The sequence below is a fragment of the Anomaloglossus baeobatrachus genome, chromosome 5 (genome assembly GCF_048569485.1).
Source record: "Anomaloglossus baeobatrachus isolate aAnoBae1 chromosome 5, aAnoBae1.hap1, whole genome shotgun sequence".
Lineage (NCBI taxonomy): Eukaryota > Metazoa > Chordata > Amphibia > Anura > Aromobatidae > Anomaloglossus > Anomaloglossus baeobatrachus.
The window spans coordinates 567460984-567483013 of NC_134357.1; the positions used below are offsets into that span (position 1 = coordinate 567460984).

The 22030-nt window shown below is 45.0% G+C and overlaps 1 protein-coding gene across 1 annotated transcript in view; it reads right to left on the reverse strand.

Annotated features, from left to right (window-relative positions):
* Positions 1-18373: 18373 nt before the first annotated feature.
* Positions 18374-22030, reverse strand: part of LOC142313045 (uncharacterized) — a 63608-nt gene continuing 59951 nt past the window's right edge. Inside the window, exon 6 of the mRNA XM_075352031.1 lies at positions 18374-19968. Within this exon, the coding sequence (XP_075208146.1) occupies positions 18665-19968 (1304 nt within the window). The 3' untranslated portion in view covers positions 18374-18664. The remainder of the gene's footprint in view (positions 19969-22030) is intronic.

A 22030-nucleotide genomic window follows, 5' to 3' on the forward strand; every position in this document is an offset into this window, starting at 1 on the left:
GCCACTTCATGGCATATCTCGTAACTGGGTACCTACGCTATGCTGAAGCCTCTCTCCGGGTTAAAAACCTCCTGTGTATGGGCAAGTAGGAACCTGCTATATAGGATAAGATTACCTGTGGCAAGTGGGGGAGGGGTGCACGATCAGAAGGTATGACCCTCTTAATATAGACAAAAAGACTTGCCACAGGTAATCTTATCCTATATAGCAGGTTCCTACTTGAACATACACAGGAAGTTTTTAACCCGGAGAGAGGCTTCAGCATAGTGTAGGTACCCAGTTACGAGATATGCCGTGAAGTGGCAACTGGGCAGATATACAAATGGCCATTTATATATGCTAAATATCTAATTTTTCTTAGATTTTCTTTAGCAGTAATGCAGGTTCATGTTCATACATTCATGGTTTCCATACTTTAGCATTATCAGAGTGCAAACTGTCTTTTTTTGTATTGTATGTCATGTTCAGTTATACACCTGTTCACACCTCAGTTTGGTGAGTGCAGTCAATCTTTTTGTCCTTGTTAGATATAGGCCTGGTCCGTTAGCAGAATTATATTGGGCCAGAAACCAGCCCAGGTAGCATGTAGTACTAAACCAATCACGGACATGGGGTTTAGGGATCAAGTGAAAAGAGCAGCCCAAGATTAAATTATATATTTAATCTCCTTAAGGGCACACTAGATAATACACTATATAAAAGATGAGATTTACAGATATTACAGTTACGAGTAGGTTATGGTTGCAAGCAGATACACAGATGGATCAGTTACCTTGTTGTTGGCTCAGCACAGGGGTAGCGCTGTGGAACCACTGGTTTCCTTGGGCTTTCCCACCCATTACACGAAATGACCTCTCTGAGAAAAGACACCCTCAAAAGTTCACACTTATATTTATGAACCTACTTACCTCCCATGTACCGCCCCCTTTGTGACCTTTGACCGGGCTCGACATGGGCTGTGTCTACAGTTTCCAGAAAATTATGAATTGGCAGTTTTCCCCATATCTCCACATCTGATTGTCCCAAGTGTAAGATATGACCATCACATTTTTAGTTATGATTTGATCTATCCATAGCTATGAGACATGATGGGTCTGTTAGATTCCCTCAGCGAGTTATTAATTATGGGCTGATATGTAAGTCCCACTATTAAGGAAAAATATGTGACGTGTGTCATCATAAAGCCAGAAATATGCCTGCCCTAACTGTGGGAGCTAGGCACTCCCCAATATTGAAACTTCCCCCAATTCCCTCCCCACACCCCCCCCCCCCCTTGCCCCCGAAGCCACACTGACTGCAAAATGCCTTTGAAGCTGTCCTGAGTCTTGCAGTTGCCTGCCCACTTCCCTAGGTGAATTACTTTGGTCAGCAGGGGGCTGCTCTGGTTTCTTGCTCTGATTGACTTTGTCACCTGCCATTTGGTGCTTCTTGCTGCAGGGCAGGACGTGTGAAAATATGAAAAGTGGCAGTTCACTGGCATGTATGAATGCCACATTCCTCACAGAGGTATACATATAGTTCAGACTATATACAAGCAAGACAGTGCACTGTATATAGATGTATTCATATTGTACAGAATATATACATACAGGACATTACAATGTATATAGATGTATACACTCCCAGACAGGAGGGCAGTATAGCAGTAATACTCTGCAAGGTGGTGTGTATAGGTAACAGTACAGAGCCGGTTATACAAGCAGACAGAATGTGACTGGAGGGAAAGGACTTTACTTGTTACTTCTCTACTTTATATAACCCTCCAGAGAACAGAACTACATCTCCCATCATCCCCCTGGAGTCAGACAGGAAGTAGGAGGAACTAGAGAAGTAAGAGAAAGCGGAAGCACTATTGTTGTCATTCCTGTCACAAAGATTATGGGAGAGTCCACTATAGTCGTTTGACTGAGCGTCACCCATTGTATACTCTGGTGCGGCACCCATCTCTCTCACCAATCCAAACGGCTGCCAGAACCTTTCCACTAGCCCCAGTGAAACAGAATATATCATGTTCCATGACTTAGGAATCATACAGCATCGTATTTTCATTGTATTGTTGCTGTTATGTTGCTATGCAATAAGATTTGTTTTTTAGAAATTTGTCCTGTCTCTCCCTGTATGTTTCCTCTGTTCTTACCCTGTTTCCAAGAAAATAAGACACTGTCTTTTATTTTTTTTTGCCCCAAAAAAAGCACTAGGTCTTATTTTCAGGGGGTGTCTTATTCTCATGGAGACATGGTTTGGGATAAGTTTAACCCCCACACAAAGCAGACCCCCCCCCCCCTTCCCTGGATCATCATACTTACCAGCCCTGGGCGTCTGTGTGGCTCCTAGATGTCCCAGCACGCTGTCCTCCCCTGCGTCTGGCCGACACACATACATCAGATAGCATATACACACACACACACACACACACACACATCAGATTCCACTTCATTCCTCCCTGTGATCTCCGGTGGGCGCTCCAGGCAGCTGTGCTGCACGCCGTCCTTCCCTGCATCCGGCCGACACTCACACATCAGAACACACTTTCACACATCAGATAGCATACACTCACACATCAGACAGCATACACTCACACACACTTACGATATCGCACATACCTGTACAATCGCGCGCGCACACTCACAATATCTGGAGATATTAAGTGCTTCCGGCCTTGTGATCCTCCCGCTGGTCCTGGATGCTCACTGCACAGTGTCGCGAGTGCTTACGCACGCCGAGAAGCAAGCGATATCACTGGATATGGTGTGTGTATGCGATCTGTAGTGTGTGTGTGTGTGTGTGTATATGTGATCTGATTTGTGTGTTTATGTGTTCCGCCGCAGGACCTTGATGCGCTCACCTGCTCCCAGTCGGCGACTGGCGAGTATGATCGTGGGGTCTTCTATCTTCTTTCTTTAGGGGGTGTCCGCTGTCTATAATGAAGTGTCCTGCAGTGTCTTTAACTTTTTTACCACTGCACGAATACTTCATTATTGACCGCGACTAGGTCTTATTTTCAGGGGATGTCTTATATTTAAGCCTCCCTAGGTCTTATTTTCAGGGGAGGTCTTATATTTAAGCCTCCATAGGTCTTATTTTCAGGGAAGGTCTTATTTTCGGGGGAGGTCTTATTTTCGGAAAAACACGGTATTTCTGTAACCCCAGCCTTATTCTTGCCAAACATTGTATGTCAGGCATGTTATGAAAGTCATGTCTTTGCATCTCTAATTCAGAATTGTCTTTTTTACCCACTGTAATTGTGCATCACTACAAGAATTCAGTTTGAAAATAAACCTTCTTCTGGAACAGCCCAGTCTCCCTCAGCATAGACCGTGCTAGGATTCCAGAAGCTCACATCACTATACAGATCAATTTTGCCTGTGAGTGACAATGGCTGAAGGAAAGACTGCATGGCCTTTTCAAGATCCAAAATCAGACAAAGAATGTATAGAGTTTAACCCACAGTCCAGTGAGAAGGCTAAGCTCACATGGAAGGTTAAAGAAAACCTTGATAATGTAACACATTAACTTTCCTGTAATGTATTAGACTTATGGCAAAAAGTGCTGAGTCATATTGCCACCATCACACAGCCTGCTTCTCACAAGCTACCACTAGAGGGAGCTCTAAGGCAACTTTGTGCAGATTATGACCTTTGTACAGGGAAGAGCAAACAATATGTTATAATTATGAAAAAAATAATATACAGGATTCTCTAGACGAACTGCAAAGTTTCCAGCAACTTAATTCTGAGAGAGACCTCACAATAAGTGATACTAAGTCTGTGACAGAGGCAAAAATTGGAAAAATATCAGAGACATAATCTTGCATCTCTATGTCCACTAAGCAAACAAAGTGATCATGTATGTCACGCTCTTCAAAATACTCAACTCTCAGTTAGCAGCCGATAAGAGCATGTGCAGAGGCCAAGGCTACTAAGATACAAGTTACCTTTGCGCAAAGGTAAACTGAGATGGAACAGAAGCAGCGTGCAAGAAGGTAGAGATGGAGGTGGAAGATGTATGCAAATGTGACGCCCTGGACTATCGGGTCATCACAGGGTATTGTGCAATCTGCCCTTCTGTGCAATATCCACCTCTTCCTTGGTTATGGGTCCCCAAGTAGTGGTGTTGCCAACAGCAGTCAATCAAAATCCTAGGTACACTCTGCACCACACCCACCAGACACACCAGTGGACGGCCTGAGTGGAATAGGGTCGCGCACTTGGGGGGTTGGTTAAGGGGAGGTCAGGAGTGTCAGGAGGTCAATGAAGTGTAGGAAGTGAAGGAGAGAGGAGGTCAGGAGCCGGGCTCCTTGTAAGTAACTAGGTGACAGACGGTGGTCTGGACCTAGTAGGAGCTGGAACCCCGGTCACAGGGGATCGTGGCAAGGGGCACGGAACTGTCGAGGAGGACAGCCGGCGGCCTTGCACCATCACCGGGCTGGGACCAGGGCACAACGGGGTACGTGGACCCTATGTCAGGGAGTAGCTCCAGGCAACCAGCCTGACAATTTACCCGACGGGAACGGAGCCTTCAAGATCCGTTTTCCACCTGCTACAAAATCGGGGTACTAGCGCAATGAGGGGGATAGGACTTTCCACAAATACGATCCAGAAAATCCCAAGCGTGAACCCTGAGAGCAAGCTCCCACAGTTAGCCATACTGGGGAGCGGGACCCGGCTAGTTCCACACTACCGGAACCAAAAGAGAAGTAACTTAGTGCCAGGAGGCAGGTCTGGCAGCCAACACCATCGGGGACGGGACCCGAACTAGCTCCCCTCAGCGGCAGCGGTGTCCAGAACTTTGGTTTATCCGGTTGTCGGTGTCAGCTTTATGAACTGAGGGAGTACGAAAGTGGCCCCTGCGCTCCCCAAGGTACCCTCTCAAAGCCATCACCGAGTCCTGGGGTATCCCCCATACCCATGGAGGGTCCTAATACCTAGCTACCCCATTCTATCGCCCCCGGGTACTCTCAACTGCAGCAGTGGTACTCCCAATTTACCACAAACCACGGGTGGCGTCATGAACTCTAACACATCGCCTGTAAATAACCCCCTTCGTTTGAGGAGCCGCACGACCCCCCCGGGTCCGGAGACCCCTCGAGCCACCGGGATCCAGATCCGAGCAGCCCGGCTGCTGACGTGGGGGCGGCACACAAAAAGGCAGCGATATAGAAACAGAAGCAGTGAAAACAGCGCACAAAAAGACAGAAATGGAAGCGAGCGCAGTGCACACCCGTGGTATATGGTAATTAGGAGTACCACTGCTGCAGTTGGGAGTACTCAGGGATGATGAAATGGGGTAGCCAGGTGTTGTGACCCTCCACGGGTAGGAGGGATACCCCGAAGCTCGGTGATCGAAGGGGAGTGTCGTTGGATGCAAGGGGATCACTGTGGTACTCACTCAGTTCATTAAGCTGACACCGACAACTGGTCAAACGGGTCTCTGGACACCACTGCCGCTGAGGGGAGCTTAGTTCGAGTCCCGTCCCCAATGGTGCTGCCTGGTGATCCGTGACCTGCCTCCTGGCACTAAGTTTAATTCTTTGGTGGTCCCGGTAGTATGGAACTTGCCAGGTCCCGCTCCCCACTATGGCTAAGTGTGGGAGCTTGCTCTCAGGGCTCACGTTTGGGATTTTCTGTACCGTTTTGAATTGGAAAGTCCTATCCCCCTCGTTGCCCTAATGCCCCGATTTTGGAGCTGGTGGGAACGGATCTTGAAGACTCCATTCAACTAGGGTAAATTATCGGGTTGCCTGAAGCTACTCCCCGACCTAGGGTCCACGTACCCCGTCGTGCCTTTGTCCCAGCCCGGTGATGGTGAAAGGCTGCCGGGTGTCCTCCTCGACAGATCCGTGCCCCTTGCCACGATCCCCTGCGACCGGGGGTCCAGCTCCTCTAGGCCCATACCACCATCTGCCACCTTGATTGCTTCCCAGGAGCCCTGCTCCTGACCTCCTCTCACTTTAATTTCTCAGACCCAACTCTCTCCTCTTGACACTCCTGACCTCCCCTACCCCCCAGGTGGGCGACTCTATTCCACTCAAGCTGTCCACTGGTGTGTTTGGTGGGTGTGGTGCAGGGTGCATCTAGGATTTGATTAGCAGATGTAGGCAACACCATGTAGTTAGGGACTCTAAACCAAGAAGGAGGTGGATACTGCATGGGAGGGCAGATTGTGCAATACCCTGTGATGACCCGATAGTCCAGGGGCGTCACACCAGCAAGTCTGACAACCACATAATTCCAGCTTCACGTGGCAGAAACTGTGCACATCAAACCAGTTACTGAACTAAATGCCTATGCCACACCATACTTTATTACGTTTCTAGGTCAAGAAGCTACATACCATACGAATAGCACTACTCAGCCAGTAATTGTCTTTCCAAAATGAGAGAAAACTGATATGCCTGACTTTGCAAGGTACATGTTTTGCCATGAGCTTACTAAGACTGGTCTCACAAGGTTTGCTGACCAATTTGAGAACTATAGGTCTTGGAAGGAGGATGCAGATCAAACAGCAAGTCTTGCCACAATATCATCTTCACGCAGTGATGTCTGTGGAGAAGGTGATTGATAAAAGTCCTGTAAGAAGATATGTCTGGTGAATGCATATTTATAGCGCCTGTTCCCGGCGTGGTGCCCCCACACACTCCCATGCCTCAGCGGGGGTGTCGTTCTCCTCACCTGTCTGGTGGGTCCATGTGCTTCGTTCCAGCCGCAGAGTCTACCGCAGCCTCCTACTACTTCCAGACCAGATGCAGGCCTTCTGGAAGTGCCCAAAGGGTGCGCGCTCGGCCACGCCTCTTAAAGGGCCAGCATCCTATTATCAGGAAGTGACCCTTGAGGTCAGCAATCACCCTGAAGGTACTTAAGGTACTCCCTCTTTAGAGGAGATGCCTGAGCAACGTTGCCTATCCGTAGTGCGTTGCTAGTTCTCAGGTCCCGTACCCGTTAATGTTTCTAGCCCTGCGTCTTGTGTCCTAGTACCAGTTACCTGTACCCCCTAGCCTGTGTCTCTTCCTAGAGGCTGTAGTTTCCACCACTTCTGTGCTGCCACGTCTGATTTACCACCACCTCAGTGCTGTCATGTCTAAGTCAATACCTCCATGCTGCCACGTCTGAGTCACCACCTCTGTGCCACATCTGAGAATATCTGTATCGAACTTCTGAGACTTTGCTGTCCATAATAGCCATTACCACTGGTCCTGGCTATAGTGCATTTAGGCTCCCTGGGGCTGTGTCTGACAGTCACTGTATAGGAGCTAGCTCCAGATTAGCTCCTCCAGGGGTGTTTGATGTACTGTCCAGTGGGTCCACTCCTGAACACTCATCGCTGCTCGGTGACCATAACAGTTTGCTCATGCCATGGACTCCGCTGGGACCAAGTCTACCTGCCTGGCAGAGATGCAGTAGTAGCTCTCCCACCAACATGAGACACAGGTAAAGCTAGAGGCTTAAATGAAATCCGCTGAGACCCGTCTGGTAGCTTCTTGAGATGCAACTCTCCTGCCAGAACTTAGTGCAGAGACGCATGCCGAATACTTGGCGTCCATGGACTTCCATCTGTAAACCTTGCAGATTACGGCACCCTCTGCTACCCGTGACCCTGTAGTGCCACTGGCATGCCTGTCCAGATCTCGCCTGGCCTCCCCACCAGTGTATGGAGGTGATCCAAAATTATGCAGAGGTTTCTTGAGTCGGTGCTCCTTGCAATTCGAGCTTTCATCTCACCAACTTGACCAATCGCTCCAAAGTGGCATTCATCATGTTGCATCTGACTGGTGAGGCCCTGACATGGATGAAACCCTCTGGGAGAACAATGACCCAATCATCCATCACCTGCCCACCTTCCCAACTACCTTCTGCAAGGTATTCTATGAGCCAGGACGCCTCGCCATTATTGCCTCATCACTCCTGAGAGTCCACCAGGGGAGTCTCACGGTTGGGCAGTACACCAAGTTTTGCACCCTGTCCTCCGACCTCGGGTTGAACGAGGTGTTGGTGGCTGCCTTCTGGGAGGGACTGTGTGGAAGAATTAAGGCTAAACTGGCCAGCCGGGACGTCCCTTCCACCCTGGATGACCAGAATTACTTGGCAACCCGTGTCAACCTACGCTTGCAGGAGCATGCCAAAGAGGTCACCAGTGAGAGGGAGATGAGGACCATGCTATCTGGCACCCACCTTTCAGCGACCAATGCTTCCTCAACCCGGACCGCTATCCCGCACGAGCCCATGGAGGTGGACCGCATTACAGAGGCCAGGCAACGTCAGGAGACCCGGCAAATGGCAGGAGGGTGCTTCTACTGCAGAAGTGTTAAGCACCTGATTTGGGACTGTCCTGTGAAGCCAGGAAATTACAGAGCCTAGGGTCCATCGGAGAGGCCACCCTAGGTCATGGAAAGTCCTCTTAATTTCCCCATGTCCTGGTATCCCTGTTCTGCAGTTCCACCCAATTTATGGAGCGTGTGTTCCTGGACTTCGGCTCAGCCGGGAACTTTATCCAGCAGTCTGTGGTGAATTGTCACCATATTCCAGTCTGGTGCCTTCCTAACCCTATCCCTTATCTCCTCCATGAGTGGGAGAAATCTTTCTGAGCCCATCCAGTTTGTGACAGTGCCCTAGAGATGTGAGTGGGATCGTTGCACTCAGAGAAGATTGCTCTTCATGTGCTTCCTGGAATGGCTCATGCCCTGCTGCTGGGAGTACCGTGGCTTCGGTCACACAAGCCAGTATTGAACTGGGATTCAGGAAAAATAGTCGGGCTAATCTCCTGGGCCTACCATCCACCTACTGGTCCAATGCCGATGTCTTTGACAAGAGGGAGGCTGAGAAGCTGCTGCCACATAGGCTCTATGACTGCCCCTTCGACCTCCTTCCCGATACAACTCCTCCTCGAGGGCGCATCTATCCCCTGTCGCAGGCAGAGACCCAAGCCATGTCTGAATATGTTAAGGTTAACCTGGCTCGAGGATTCATACAAAAGTCCTCCTCTCCCACTGGTGCGGGCGTCTTCTTTGTTAAGAAAAAGGACAGGTAACTTCGGCCTTGTATTGACTACTGGGGGTTGAATAAGATCACTGTGAAGAATAAATATCTGCTGCCACTTATCCCTGAACTGTTTGATCGACTTCAAGACTCGAGTATCTTCTCTAAGCTTGATCTCCGTGGAGCATATAATTTGGTCCAGATCCGGTCAGGTGACGAATGGAAGACTGCCTTCAACACTCGTTATGTACACTACGAGTATCGGGTGATGCTTCTTGGGCTTAGTAATGCCCCTGCAGTCTTCCAAGAATTCGTAAATGACATTCTGAGACCTTCTCTACACCTGAGTGGTAGTATACCTGGACGATATCCTCATCTTTTCGCCAGACCTGCCTACCCACAGGAGGAATGTTTGTCTGGTTCTTTAGAGGTTGAGGGAGAATTGCCTCTATGGCAAACTCGAAAAGTGCTTGTTTGAGGAAACCTCGTTGACATTATTAGGCTACACAGTCTCCGATACTAGCCTGAAGATGGATCTGGACAAAGTGTCGGCCGTATGGAAGGCCCTGTTTAGAGGGTCTGAAGGCTATACAGCGGTTTTTGGGCTTTGCCAATTATTACAGGCAGTTTATCCCACACTTTTCATCTCTGGTCCGTCCTATCTCGGCTCTGACTCGCAAAAGGGAAGAATCTATTTGGACCTTGGAGATTGAAGACTCCTTCTTGTCCCTCAAACGAGCCTTTGCTTCTGCTCCAGCGCTGCATAGACCTGAGACCAGCAAGCAGTTTATCCTGGAGGTGGATGTCTCTTTCGCCAGTGCTGGTGCAGTTCTAACACAGAGGACAACCGGGGGTAAGACAGTAACCTGTGGCTTCTTTTCCAGGGCTTTCTCTCCAACGAAGTTGAACTAGTCGACTGTCGACCGAAAGTTGCTGGCAATTAAGTTAGCCCTGGAGGAGTGGCAATACCTCCTGGAGAGGTCGGTGCATCCAGTCATCATTTACACCGACCACAAGAACCTGTCCTATCTCTAGTCGGCTTAGAGGTTGAACCTACAAAAGGCCCGGTGGTCAGTGTTCTTCGCTCGTCTCGACTTTATCCTGGACCAGGAGAAGGAGCCTCAGCACATCATAGAGCCTTCCAAGCTGATGGTGGCCCCAGTTGATGTGCACCAAATTCCTCTGCGTAAGACATACATTGCAGAGGCAGATAGAGAATGAGTCCTTTAGTATGGGCACTTATCCAGACTGGCAGGTCATGTTGGTCAGAAGAAGTCCCTGCAGCTGATCTCTCGTCATTACTGGTGGCCTAAGCTACACCAGGACATTCTGAGTTTGTCTCATCCTGTCCCTCTTGTGAGCGGAATAAGACTCCGAAGACACTTCCTGCTAGTCCTCTTCTTCCTTTACTAGTGCCATCTGCTCCGTGGCAATACATTGGAATGCACTTCAAAACAGATCTGCCGAGGTCCTCTAGGTGCATTGTCATCTAGGTCGTAGAGGACAGGTTCTCTAAGATTACCGCTCACCGGGTTACCTTCCGAAGCTACCACGTCTGATTACCACATTCGTGCAACACCTGAGCAAATCTGTATCGGACTTCTGAGACTCTCCTGTTTGTAAGACCCAATACCACTGGTCCTGGCTATCGTGCATTTAGGCTCCCTGGGGCTGTGCCTGACAGTTCCTGTATAGGGGCTAGCTCCAGGTTAGCTCCTCCAGGGAAGTCCAGTGTACGGTCCAGTAGGTCCACTACTGGACGCTCACCGCTTCTTGGCAACCATAACAATATCTCAAGGGTTGGACTTCTAATCATTATGAAATAGAACAAATGTTTTAAGTGTTAGGCTATGTGCGCACTTTACGTTTTTTTCATGCGTTTCTGCAGCGTTTTGAACTGCAGCGTTTTAATGCCAAAAATGATTGATTGCTCTCAGTGAGAGGAAGAAAATTATAATCTTGTAGTTGTGATACCTTTTAATGGCTAACTAAAATAAAATGATGTTATAAAGCAAGCTTTCGAGACATCTCAGGTCTCTTCCTCAGGCATGGTATGACAAAATATCTGAAGAAACACAAATATATACACAAAACAGGGCAGAGGGATGCATAGTAAAAGGACATTTAAATAAACAAACACTGAGCTTAGAGAGTGAATCCTTAATTAGTTTTGATTAGTGGTGTGAGGGTTTTATTGTCCCAATTTCCATGTAGGATCAGAGGTCTGGTGCCCTAGCAGTCCCTGGAGCAGACTCCTCAGATTTTGTAATGAGTCATAAATCCTCCTGACAGATTGAGTCCTGTGTCCACAGAGTTAAACATTGTGATGAATTTGTATTCCCAGACCCTCCGATGGCTCTGTGATCTGAAGTTGCCTTTTAATATGACTACTTTCATGTGGTTTATGTTGTGTTAGGCCACAGGTAAATGAGTTTTTTTGTCAGTTATTGTGTGGCGGTGAGATCTCATCCTTGCTCTCAGTCTCTGTCCTGTTTCTCCAACATAGAGACCCCCAATAGGACATATAGTGCACATGATTAAGTATAACATGTTGGAAGAGGAACATGTGAATGTCCCAGATTCAGTCCAGATAATTAAGGGAGCAGGATGCTAAAAAGACATTTTCCAGTTTAGTCATGAAAAGGTTGTCATACTGTGGTGCCATTTTGCCTCCCATAGCAGTTCCTGTGCGTTGTAGACACAGGAACGCTAATAGAAAATAGTCGAGTACCTCTGGTGGTGACCTACAACCCACAGCTTGAGGTACTGAGAAGAACGGCCAAGAAACTTCACCACATTCTACACAAGGATGACCGGTTAAAGACAATATTCTAAGATCCTCCATTGCTGTGCTACAGGCAACCTCCTAATTTAAGGAGCATCATGATCCAAAGCTCAATGTCCTCAGACACACCAAGAGGAACTTATCCTTGCAATGTAAAAAAGCTGCAAATCCTGCTCTCATGTAGAGACCAAAGACCGGATACAGATCCCTAACACACAGAAGGACTATAAGATTCCTGGGACATTCACATGTTCCTCTTCCAACGTGGTGTACTTAATCATGTGCACTATGTCCTATTGGGGGTCTCTATGTTGGAGAAACAGGACAGAGACTTAAGCTGGTGTCACACACAGCGACAACGACAACGACGTCGCTGCTACGTCACCATTTTCTGTGACGTTGCAGCGACGTCCCGTCGCTGTCGCTGTGTGTGACATCCAGCAACGACCTGGCCCCTGCTGTGAGGTCGCCGGTCGTTGCTGAATGTCCAGCTTCATTTTTTCGTCGTCACTCTCCCGCTGTGACACACACATCGCTGTGTGTGACAGCGAGAGAGCGACGAAATGAAGCGAGCAGGAGCCGGCACTGGCAGCTGCGGTAAGCTGTAACCAGCGTAAACATCGGGTAACCAAGGGAAGTCCTTTCCCTGGTTACCCGATGTTTACGCTGGTTACCAGCCTCCGCTCTTGCTGCCAGCGCCGGCTCCTGCACTGTGACATGTGGCTGCAGTATGCATCGGGTAATTAACCCGATGTATACTGTAGCAAAGAGAGCAAGGAGCCAGCGCTAAGCAGTGCGCGCGGCTCCCTGCTCTCTGCACTGTGACATGTAGCTGCAGCACACATCGGGTTAATTAACCCGATGTGTACTGTACCTAGGAGAGCAAGGAGACAGCGCTAAGCGCGGCTCCCTGCTCTCTGAACATGTAACACAGCGACGTTATAATCGCTGCTTCTGCTGTGTTTGACAGCTAAGCAGCGATCATAACAGCGACTTACAAGGTCGCTGTTACGTCACCGAAAATGGTGACGTAACAGCGACGTCGTTGTCGCTGTCGTTTAGTGTGAACCCAGCTTTAGAGCAAGGATTAGATCTCACCGCCACACAATAACTGACAAAAAAAAAACCTCATTTACCTGTGGCCAAACATTTCTGTGCTCCAGGACACAACAAAAACCACATGAAAGTAGTCATATTAAAAGGCAACTTCAGATCACAGAGCCATCGCAGGGTCTGGGAATACAAATTCATCACAATGTTTAACTCTGTGGACACAGGACTCAATCTGTCAGGAGGATTTATGACTCATTGCAAAATCTGAGGAGTCTGCTCCAGAGACTGCTAGGGCACCAGACCTCTGATCCTACATGGATATTGGGAAAATAAAACTCTCACACCACTAATCAAAGCTAATTAAGGATTCACTCTCTAAGTTCAGTGTTTGTTTATTTAAATGTCCTTTTACTATGCATCCCTCTGCCCTGTTTTGTGTAGGTGTTTCTTCAGATATTTTGTCATACCATGCCTGAGGAAGAGACCTGAGATGTCTTGAAAGCTTGCTTTATAACATCATTTTATTTTAGTTAGCCATTAAAAAGGTATCCCAACTACAAGATTATAATTTTGTTCCTCTCACTGAGAGCAATCAATCATTTTTCAACTGGCTAACACGGTACCAAAACCTTTTTCTTTCCACTTAATGCCAAAATGCATGCGTTTTGATTTTCAAGCAGTCGATGGGAAATTGTGATTTCTTGTGCACACAATTCTGTTAAAAACGCAGCGTTTTAGTTGCAGAAAATTTGGCAAAGACTCAGCGTTTAAAGAAGCAACATGTCAATTGTTTTTGCCATTTTGGCAGCGTTTTGCTAACATTAGAGTCAAAGAGAACTTTCAAAATGCAACCTAAACCAAAATCCCAGCGTTTAACATGCTTTTTTGATGCAGAAAACATGCTTTGACAAAATAAATGCATGCGTTTTTTACTTAATAAGGGCATGATATGTCCCTTTACACACACACATAGTCCGACAATTAAATTAATGAAAGTCCATATTTTAATGTTATATTATGCATAAATATTATAACAGTTATAATTTTAATAAAACTAGCTATTTTGTGCATGATTTTAATCATGATATTTGTTATCATTTTTTCCCGTTTTTTTCATAGTGCTTGAATGTTTAAACTTTATTTAGTAGTGTATTCGTATTCAAAATGCATCTGACTTTAAGCAATGAAAAAGCATGTAAATCGCGGTAAAAACGCGGCTAAAACACGGTAAAAACACAAGCTTTTTTTAGCGTTTATTGGTCAAAACCAAATTTGATAAGGACAATTTCTGCCAGAGAATGTGTTTAGAACAGCAACTACCTCGACGCAAAGTTCGCACGTAGCCTTAAAAACTAATTCAAATTAAATAGAAATCAAAGCCACAAATTTTAATAATAGAAGAATGTTTTTTCTGAAAAAAAGCCTACAATATTCAGCTAATATTATCAAGAACTATCTCCAACGTAAAGAAGAATAAGATGTCCTGGAAGATATGGCCCCCACAAAGGCTTGATCCCAACATCATGGAGTCTGTCTGAGATAACATAACGAGACAAGGATTTGCGCAAGCCTCATACACAGAAGATGTCTGGTTGGTTCTCCAAGATGTTTGGAACAACTTCCCTGCAGTTTCTTTAAAAACTGGAAATTGAATTGTATCTAAAAGAAGTTATGCTGTCACATCAAATATTGATTTGATTTAGATTTCTCCTGTGTTCAATCACTTTTGCATTCGGTTAACTTATAAAAATAAACTATTAACACTAATTTTTAATTCTTCTTTGCAGCATTTTTTTGCACACCTGCCTAATTCAAAACACTATTCCTCAGTAGCATAACTATAGCCCTATGGGCCCTGGTTAAGAAATATAGACCTAGGCCCCCACCAGTATGATGGTTAGATGTATGGGTGCCTGTAATAATGTACAATATCATGGCTTTATCCAGTGATTTTTGTGTCTTGGCACCCATCCTGCAATAATGTCACCTATCCGGTCCCTATCCTGTAATATTGTCCCCCATCCTGCAGTAATTTAGTCCATCCTATAATATCCTATCCCCTTTCTGTAATAATGTCCCTGTCATGGCCCCTTTCTGTAATAATGTCACATATCCTGACTCTAATCCTGAAATAATATCCCCCCCATTCTGTGATAATTTCCTCAAACATGTAATTGTCCCCTATCCTGTAATAATAGCCTCTATCCAGTAATAGCGTTCCCCATGCTGGCGCTTTCTAGTAATAATGTCACCCATTTTGTATTAAGGTCCATCATCCTGGCCCCTTCCTGTAATAATCTTTCCTGTCCTGGCCCCATCATGTAATATCCTCCGTCCTGACCCCTTTTTTATACTAAACAAGTTTTCCAACTTCTTATGTAAAATCCCCCATCTTGTAATAATTTCCTCAAATGTGTAATTGTCCCCCCTCCTGTAATAATGTCCTTAATCCTGGAAATAACTTCCTCTTTCCAGTAATAATATCCCCCATCTCGGCCCCTTCTTGTAAAATTATCCCCCGTCCTGGCCCCTTTTTTTATGCTAAACAAGTTTTCCAACCTCTTATGTAAAATCCCCTATCCTGTAATAATTTGCTCAAATGTGTAATTGTCGCCCCTCATGTAATGATGTCCTCCATCCCGGAAATAACTTCCTCTACCCAGTCATAATGTCCCCCCGTCTCGGCCCCTTCTTGTAATAATGTCCCCCGTTCTATAATAATGTCTCCCATTTTATAATAAGGTCCTTTGTCCTGGCCCCTACCTGTAATAATGTTTTTCATCCTGGCCCCATCATGTAACATTGTCTCCAATCCTGGCCCCTTTTTTCTAAGCTAAACAACTTTTCCAACCTCTCATGTATTATTCCCTATCCTGTAATAATTTCCTCAAATGTGTAATTGTCTCCATCCGGTAATAATGTCCTCCAACCTGTAATAACGTCCTCTAGCTAGTAATAATATTTTCTGTCCCGACCTCTCATAATAATGTTCCCTGTCCTGGCACCTGTCTGTAATAATATTTCCCATTTTTTTTAATAAGGTTTTGCCCTGGCCCCTTCCTGTAATAATGTTTTCCATTCTGGCCCCATCACGTAACACTATCCCACGTCCTGGACCCTTTTTTCTATGCTAAACAACTTTTCCTCCCTCTTATGTAATATCCCCTATCCTGTGATAATTTTGTCAAATGTGTAATTGTCACCATCCGGTAATAATGTAGTCTATCCACAAAAAGGAAGAACTACACACCCACAGTGAAATCTCTCTGGTAATGCCCACTTGGTTTTAAAAAAAAAAAATGAACTGTTTAAGTGTCAAATTGTTTGATGGCTAATATCTAAGTACTTAAGAGGTGAAATTTGGAGGGAAAAAAAAAACATTCTGCTATGCATCCACTATTACTATATGTCTACAGTTCAACATGAAAAGTTTTACAAATTAGTAAAAAATAAAAGAAACTAATGAATCAGATTTTATTAACCATTTGTAATATTTTCCAGATTTTTATACAGAAAACAAGCTCCTCAAAAAAAAAAACAACAAATCTCTTAAAACTTCTTGTCTCATACATATTCCGGGGCCATAATTTTTACACTTTTGGTTCCATTCCTTGATAATATATAGTACAGGTGGAATATTACACATCAATCACAGAATATACCAGATTGTGAAACAACATATATACTTAACCTCTTACCGACATTGGATGTACTGGGTGTAATCACCGCCAGCTGCTGCGGTGAGCCGGCGGTGAGTCCCGCACATGTCAGCAGATTTATACAGCAGACATGTGCGGCTATCAAGTGCAGGTGGATCCGAGATCCACCCGAGCCTGTTAACCCTTTACACTGTACTGTCAAAATGTGACAGCGCAATGTAAATGGCCACAGCGGGTAATGCGCACTTATCCGAGGCCCTGTGGCGCGATCATGGGCAGCCAATGGTTGTCATGGTGGCACACGGTCACGTGATGACTCCTGTCGCTATCATGACTCACTTCTTGTTACAGCCGGCAGAACGCTGGCTGTAAGAGGAGAGCAGCATTTCAACTGCTCTGAGCTGTGCAGCTCTGATCATGAGAAATTAATGACTGGTGATCTTTATAGTCCCCTAGGGCAGAGGTTCCCAACTCCAGTCCTCAAGGCACACCAACAGTGCATGTTTTCAGGATTTTTTTAGCATTGCATGGGTGTTGGATTCAGCACCTTTGCGGGTGATTAAATTATCACCTGTGCAATACTAAGGAAATCCTGAAAACATGCACTGTTGGTGTGCCTTGAGGACTGGAGTTGGGAACCTCTGGGGACTAGTAAAATAAATAAAGTTTTAAAAAATTAAAAAAAAGGAAAAAAACTAGAAGTTCAAATCACTCCCATTTTGCCCATTGAAAATGAAAGGGTTAACATTTTTTTAAAAATTAACATATTTGGTATCGCTATGTTCAGAAACGCCCGATCTATCAAAATATAAACTCAATCTGATCAGTGTAGTGACAAAAAAATTCCAAATGCCAAACTTACATTTTTTGGTTGTCGCAAATTTTGCGCAAACTACAATAACAGGCGATCAAAACATAGATTCTGCGCAAAAATGGTACCATTAAAAATATCAGCTTGAGATGCAAAAAAAAAAAAAGCCATCACTGAACCCCATATCTTGAAAAATGAGAACACTATGGGTCACGGAAAATGGTGTAAAAAGTCTGCCACTTTTTTTTGGACAAACTCCTGAATTTTTTTTAACCCCTTAGATAAAAGTAAACCTATACATTTTTGGTGTCTACGAAGTCGTACCAACGTGAGGCATCACATCGACACATCAGTTTTACCATATAGTGAACACGATGACTAAAATTCCCCCAAACCCATCCTGCAATTGCCGTTTTTTTGCCATTTTTGCTCACTTGGAATCTGTTTGTTGTTTTCCAGTACAATATATGCTAAAACTCATGGTTTCATTTAAAAGTACAACTCGTCCCGCAAAATACAAGACATCATATGGTATGATTGACTAAAAGATTAAAAAAAGTTATGGCTCTCAGAAGAAGGGGAGCAAAAAACAAAAACGGAAAATAGCCCGGGGTGAAGTGGTTAAAGGGGTTGACCACTTTTGGGGACAATTACATAAATAAATGTATTTTGGGCAAAAAAAATAAATAATATTTGCAATTGGTTTTCACTGCAAATTTTGCACCGTTTTGGTTTTACAGACTTTTTTTTCTATGCACATTCAAGTTCTAATATTCTAATATAGATTGTGGCCAGAAATCAACTAAAGAAAGCCAAAAAAAAGACAGATACAAGAGTTACAAACAGATATATTTTAATTCATAATTTGGAGAATCTAATTTAAGGAGCTTTATAGGAAGAATATCTGATCTTCCGATGTGCCAGCTCCAGCAACCAAATTAATAAAGATTGGTGATGAGTGAACACTACCATGCTCAGGTGCTCAGTACTCGTAATGAGTAGTTGAGTTGCGACCATTCAAGCGTCCGAGTATAATGGAAGTCAATGGGGAACTGGAGCATTTTGTCAAAAGAGTTTCAAGAAAAATGCTCAAGTTCCCCATTGACTTCAATTATATTTGGGTACTCAAGTTATACCCATCAGAGCATCCAACTGCTCGTTACGAGTACTGAGCACCCGAGCATGGTAGTGCTTACTCATCACTAATAAACATATCAAACATTCAAAGTATTGGTTTTGTTATAAGAATTGTAGGAATTGCAAATATTTATAGAATGGATTACGTGGTAAGCCAAAGTATTTGAGGTTTAAAAAAAAAAAAATGGGATTTCTGCATAAATATTATGGACATGAAAATGTTTTTGATTTGTGACATTCTTGACATTTAGAGCTGCCTTTCGGGGAATACACTTTCTACATACTGTATGCTACATGATAGTGGCTTCTGCTCAGTGTGAATTTTTAGATGGTTCTTAAGGTTTGATTTCCTGGTAAAATATTTCTTACATTCTGGGCATGAGAATGGCTTCTCACCTGTGTGGGTTCTTTGATGTCGATAAAGAGCTGAATTCTGGCTAAAACATTTCCCACATTCTGAACATGAAAATGGCTTTGCTCCTAGGTGAATTCTCTGATGCCTATAAAGTACCGATTTCTGCTTAAAACATTTCCCACATTCTAAACATGAAAATGGCTTCTCCCCGTTGTGAATATTTTGATGTGTAGCAAGAGATGTTTTACCAGCAAAAAGTTTCCCACATTCTAAACATGAAAATGACTTCACCCCTGTATGAACCCATTGATGTTTAACAAGATTTGACTTAGAAGTATAACATTTCCCACATTCTGAACACGAGTATGGCTTTACTCCTGTGTGAATTAATTGATGTGAAACAAGACATGATTTCTGGGTGAAACTTTTTCCACATTCGGAACATGAAAAGGGTTTTACTCCTGTGTGATTTTTCATATGTTTAATAAGATTTGATTTCCAGATAAAACACCTCCCACATTCTGAACATGAAAATGGCTTTGCTGTTATGTGAATATTTTTATGTTTAGAGAGAGTTGACTTATTGGTGAAAAGTGCACCACATTCTGAACATGAAAATGGCTTCACTCCTGTGTGAACCCACTGATGTCCAATAAGACTTGATTTATTATTAAAAGGTTTCCCACATTCTGAACATGAATACGGCTTTGCACCTGTGTGATTTCTTTGATGAATTACAAGACTCCATTTCTGCTTAAAACACTTTCCACATTCTGAACATGAGAATGGCTTCTCTCCTGTGTGAATTCTCTGATGTCTAAAAAGATCAGATTTCTCTCTAAAACATTTCCCACACTCTTCACAAGGAAATGGCTTCTCCCCTGTGTGACCTTTCTTATGTTTAATAAGTTGTGATCTCCAGTCAAAACATTTTCCACATTCTGGACATGAAAATGGCTTCTCTCCTGTGTGACCGCTTTGATTTATGCCAACTCTTCTGTGATGTATATTTTCCGTAACGTTCTGTGATGAATCAAAATATGGGACCAGTTCTAAAGGATGAAATGATAGATCTTGTCTATGAAGGGCTATATTTCGTATTACGGCATGCCCTTCACATGTATCTTGTTTAATATCACAATCATCTGCTTTATAATCAAATATCCAATGTCCTTCTGCGTTCTTGGGACAATCATCTGTCAAGAATAAAACGGATTGTTTTGGATTTTTATCACCTAAAAGTCATCCTGGTGTTTTATAACATAACATTTAGCTAGTAAATGTGAATATAAATAAAAAGATATTCAGCTAAATGATATTATTAATAGTGATGGGTGAATAGTAACTATTTATGTTTGGATTATTCGTAACAAATCCCAAAGTACCATTCTGGTATTCATCAAGAATAATGAACCTAATGCAAGTCAATGGGGAACCTGATGTCACAGGTGTATCCCAAGTTAAACATTCATGTGGTCTCTGGCAATAGAAGGTCAAAGTGTTTGGCTGCGCAAAACGCTCCCTGACTTTCTGTTGTTCCTGCTGTTAGTATTCATTGTACTTGGTAGCTTTCCTGCTAGATTTTCAACTATTCCCCTTTAGGACCCAGGGGAGCTCACCTTCCATCCAGCTGCTGCTTATCAGTATTCCCCTTACGTTTAAATACACCCATCTTATCTGGACTGATGCTGGTGATAATATTTAGTTCATTCAAGCTCTGGTTGCAAGCTAGCCGGCTTATACTCATCTGTGGTATAATTGCCTGAGTCATCTGTGGATAAGTAGTTCATGTGTAGCACCCCTGAACCCATCAGGGCACTACTAGGTACTGCATCCTGACAAAGATGCAGGGCCTACCCCCAGGGACCTGGAAGACCATTGCAGGTACGACCAAAACACAGAACATTCCCAGTTTCCCACTCCCAACCATGGGTGACTGACTAGTCCGGGACCCCATGGATGGCCACCCAGAGGTGGAGCCAGTCCAGTCCACTAGCCGACGACCAGGTGGAAGAGGACAGACAGAAAGACAGAGGGATTCCAGTAGTGAGAGTTGAAGGGGACGAACATGTCTCCAGACAGGGTTGTGTAGCAGTGACCTAGGTGGCGTAGGAGAGTGGTTGCCAGAGAGGGCACAGGCAGGTACCCCTGGAATCAGAGCACCGACGGGGCACAGGGCCCTAGGTCAGGCGAAAGCTTTAGGCAACCTGACAAATACCTGCACAGTGAGGAGACCTTCAAGGACCTCACTGACCCAAGAATCCGGGGGCACCAGCAGTAAAGCTAGAGCCAGGGACCAGAACAGGACATGACCCTACAGGGTTCACACTGCCCGCCGTACGGACGAGAGACTGCCGACAGACAGTAGGGGACCCACAGACGCTCCAAGCTACGGGGTTCCACGAACCAGTGAGAGGTGCCGGGAAATAGGCCACCATGTTACCACACCGGCACTGGAACAAAATGGACTAGGGGTTTGAACCAGCCGTCCCCAGCACAGCAGCATCAACAACTCAGTGAGTAAAACAACAGTTGCACTGTATTCCCATTGTGTGGTCTCCTTTCTTTCTGCACCGGATCCCACCATTCACTCCCTGGGGCCCGGCCCTACTTGCGGAAACCCTAACATCCAAGCTGCCATTACCATCAGCCCCAGTGGTAAAAGACTGTGCAGCGGTGGTTCCATCACCTTAACCGCAACCCGCAAGTGGTGTCTCGATATAAACTTTATCATCTCCCCTGTATATATCCCCTTTTAAAAAGCGACCCCCTGGGTCACGGAACCGGGCATCGGCCGTTACACAACCATGACACAGCACTGAGCTCATCCCACCCGTTCCCTATTTTAGGATACAGCACTAGGGATACCTAGGGTCAGGAATCCGGCTCAGCGCATAGATGTGGAACCTATCTAGGCTAGTGAGGGACCCCAGGGACCAGCAGTAGGTTTGGTCAGAAGTCACCATCTCCCGCTTCCCTAGATGCAGGGGTCCCTGTCCCTGTCCCTTACTTGTCGACACTCGCTTGGTACTTCCCCGTACCTAGTGTGACACCCAGGCATTTTTCTGGAAATCTTTGAGAAAAATACTCAGGTTCCCCATTGACTTGCATTAGTTTCGTTATTTGTGACAAATACCGGAATAGTACTTTGGGTTTCGTTATGAATAAACCGAACATGAATAGTTACTATTCAGTCATCACTAATTATTAACAGTGATGCAAACAAATCACAATCTTATGCGGGCGTCACACGGTACG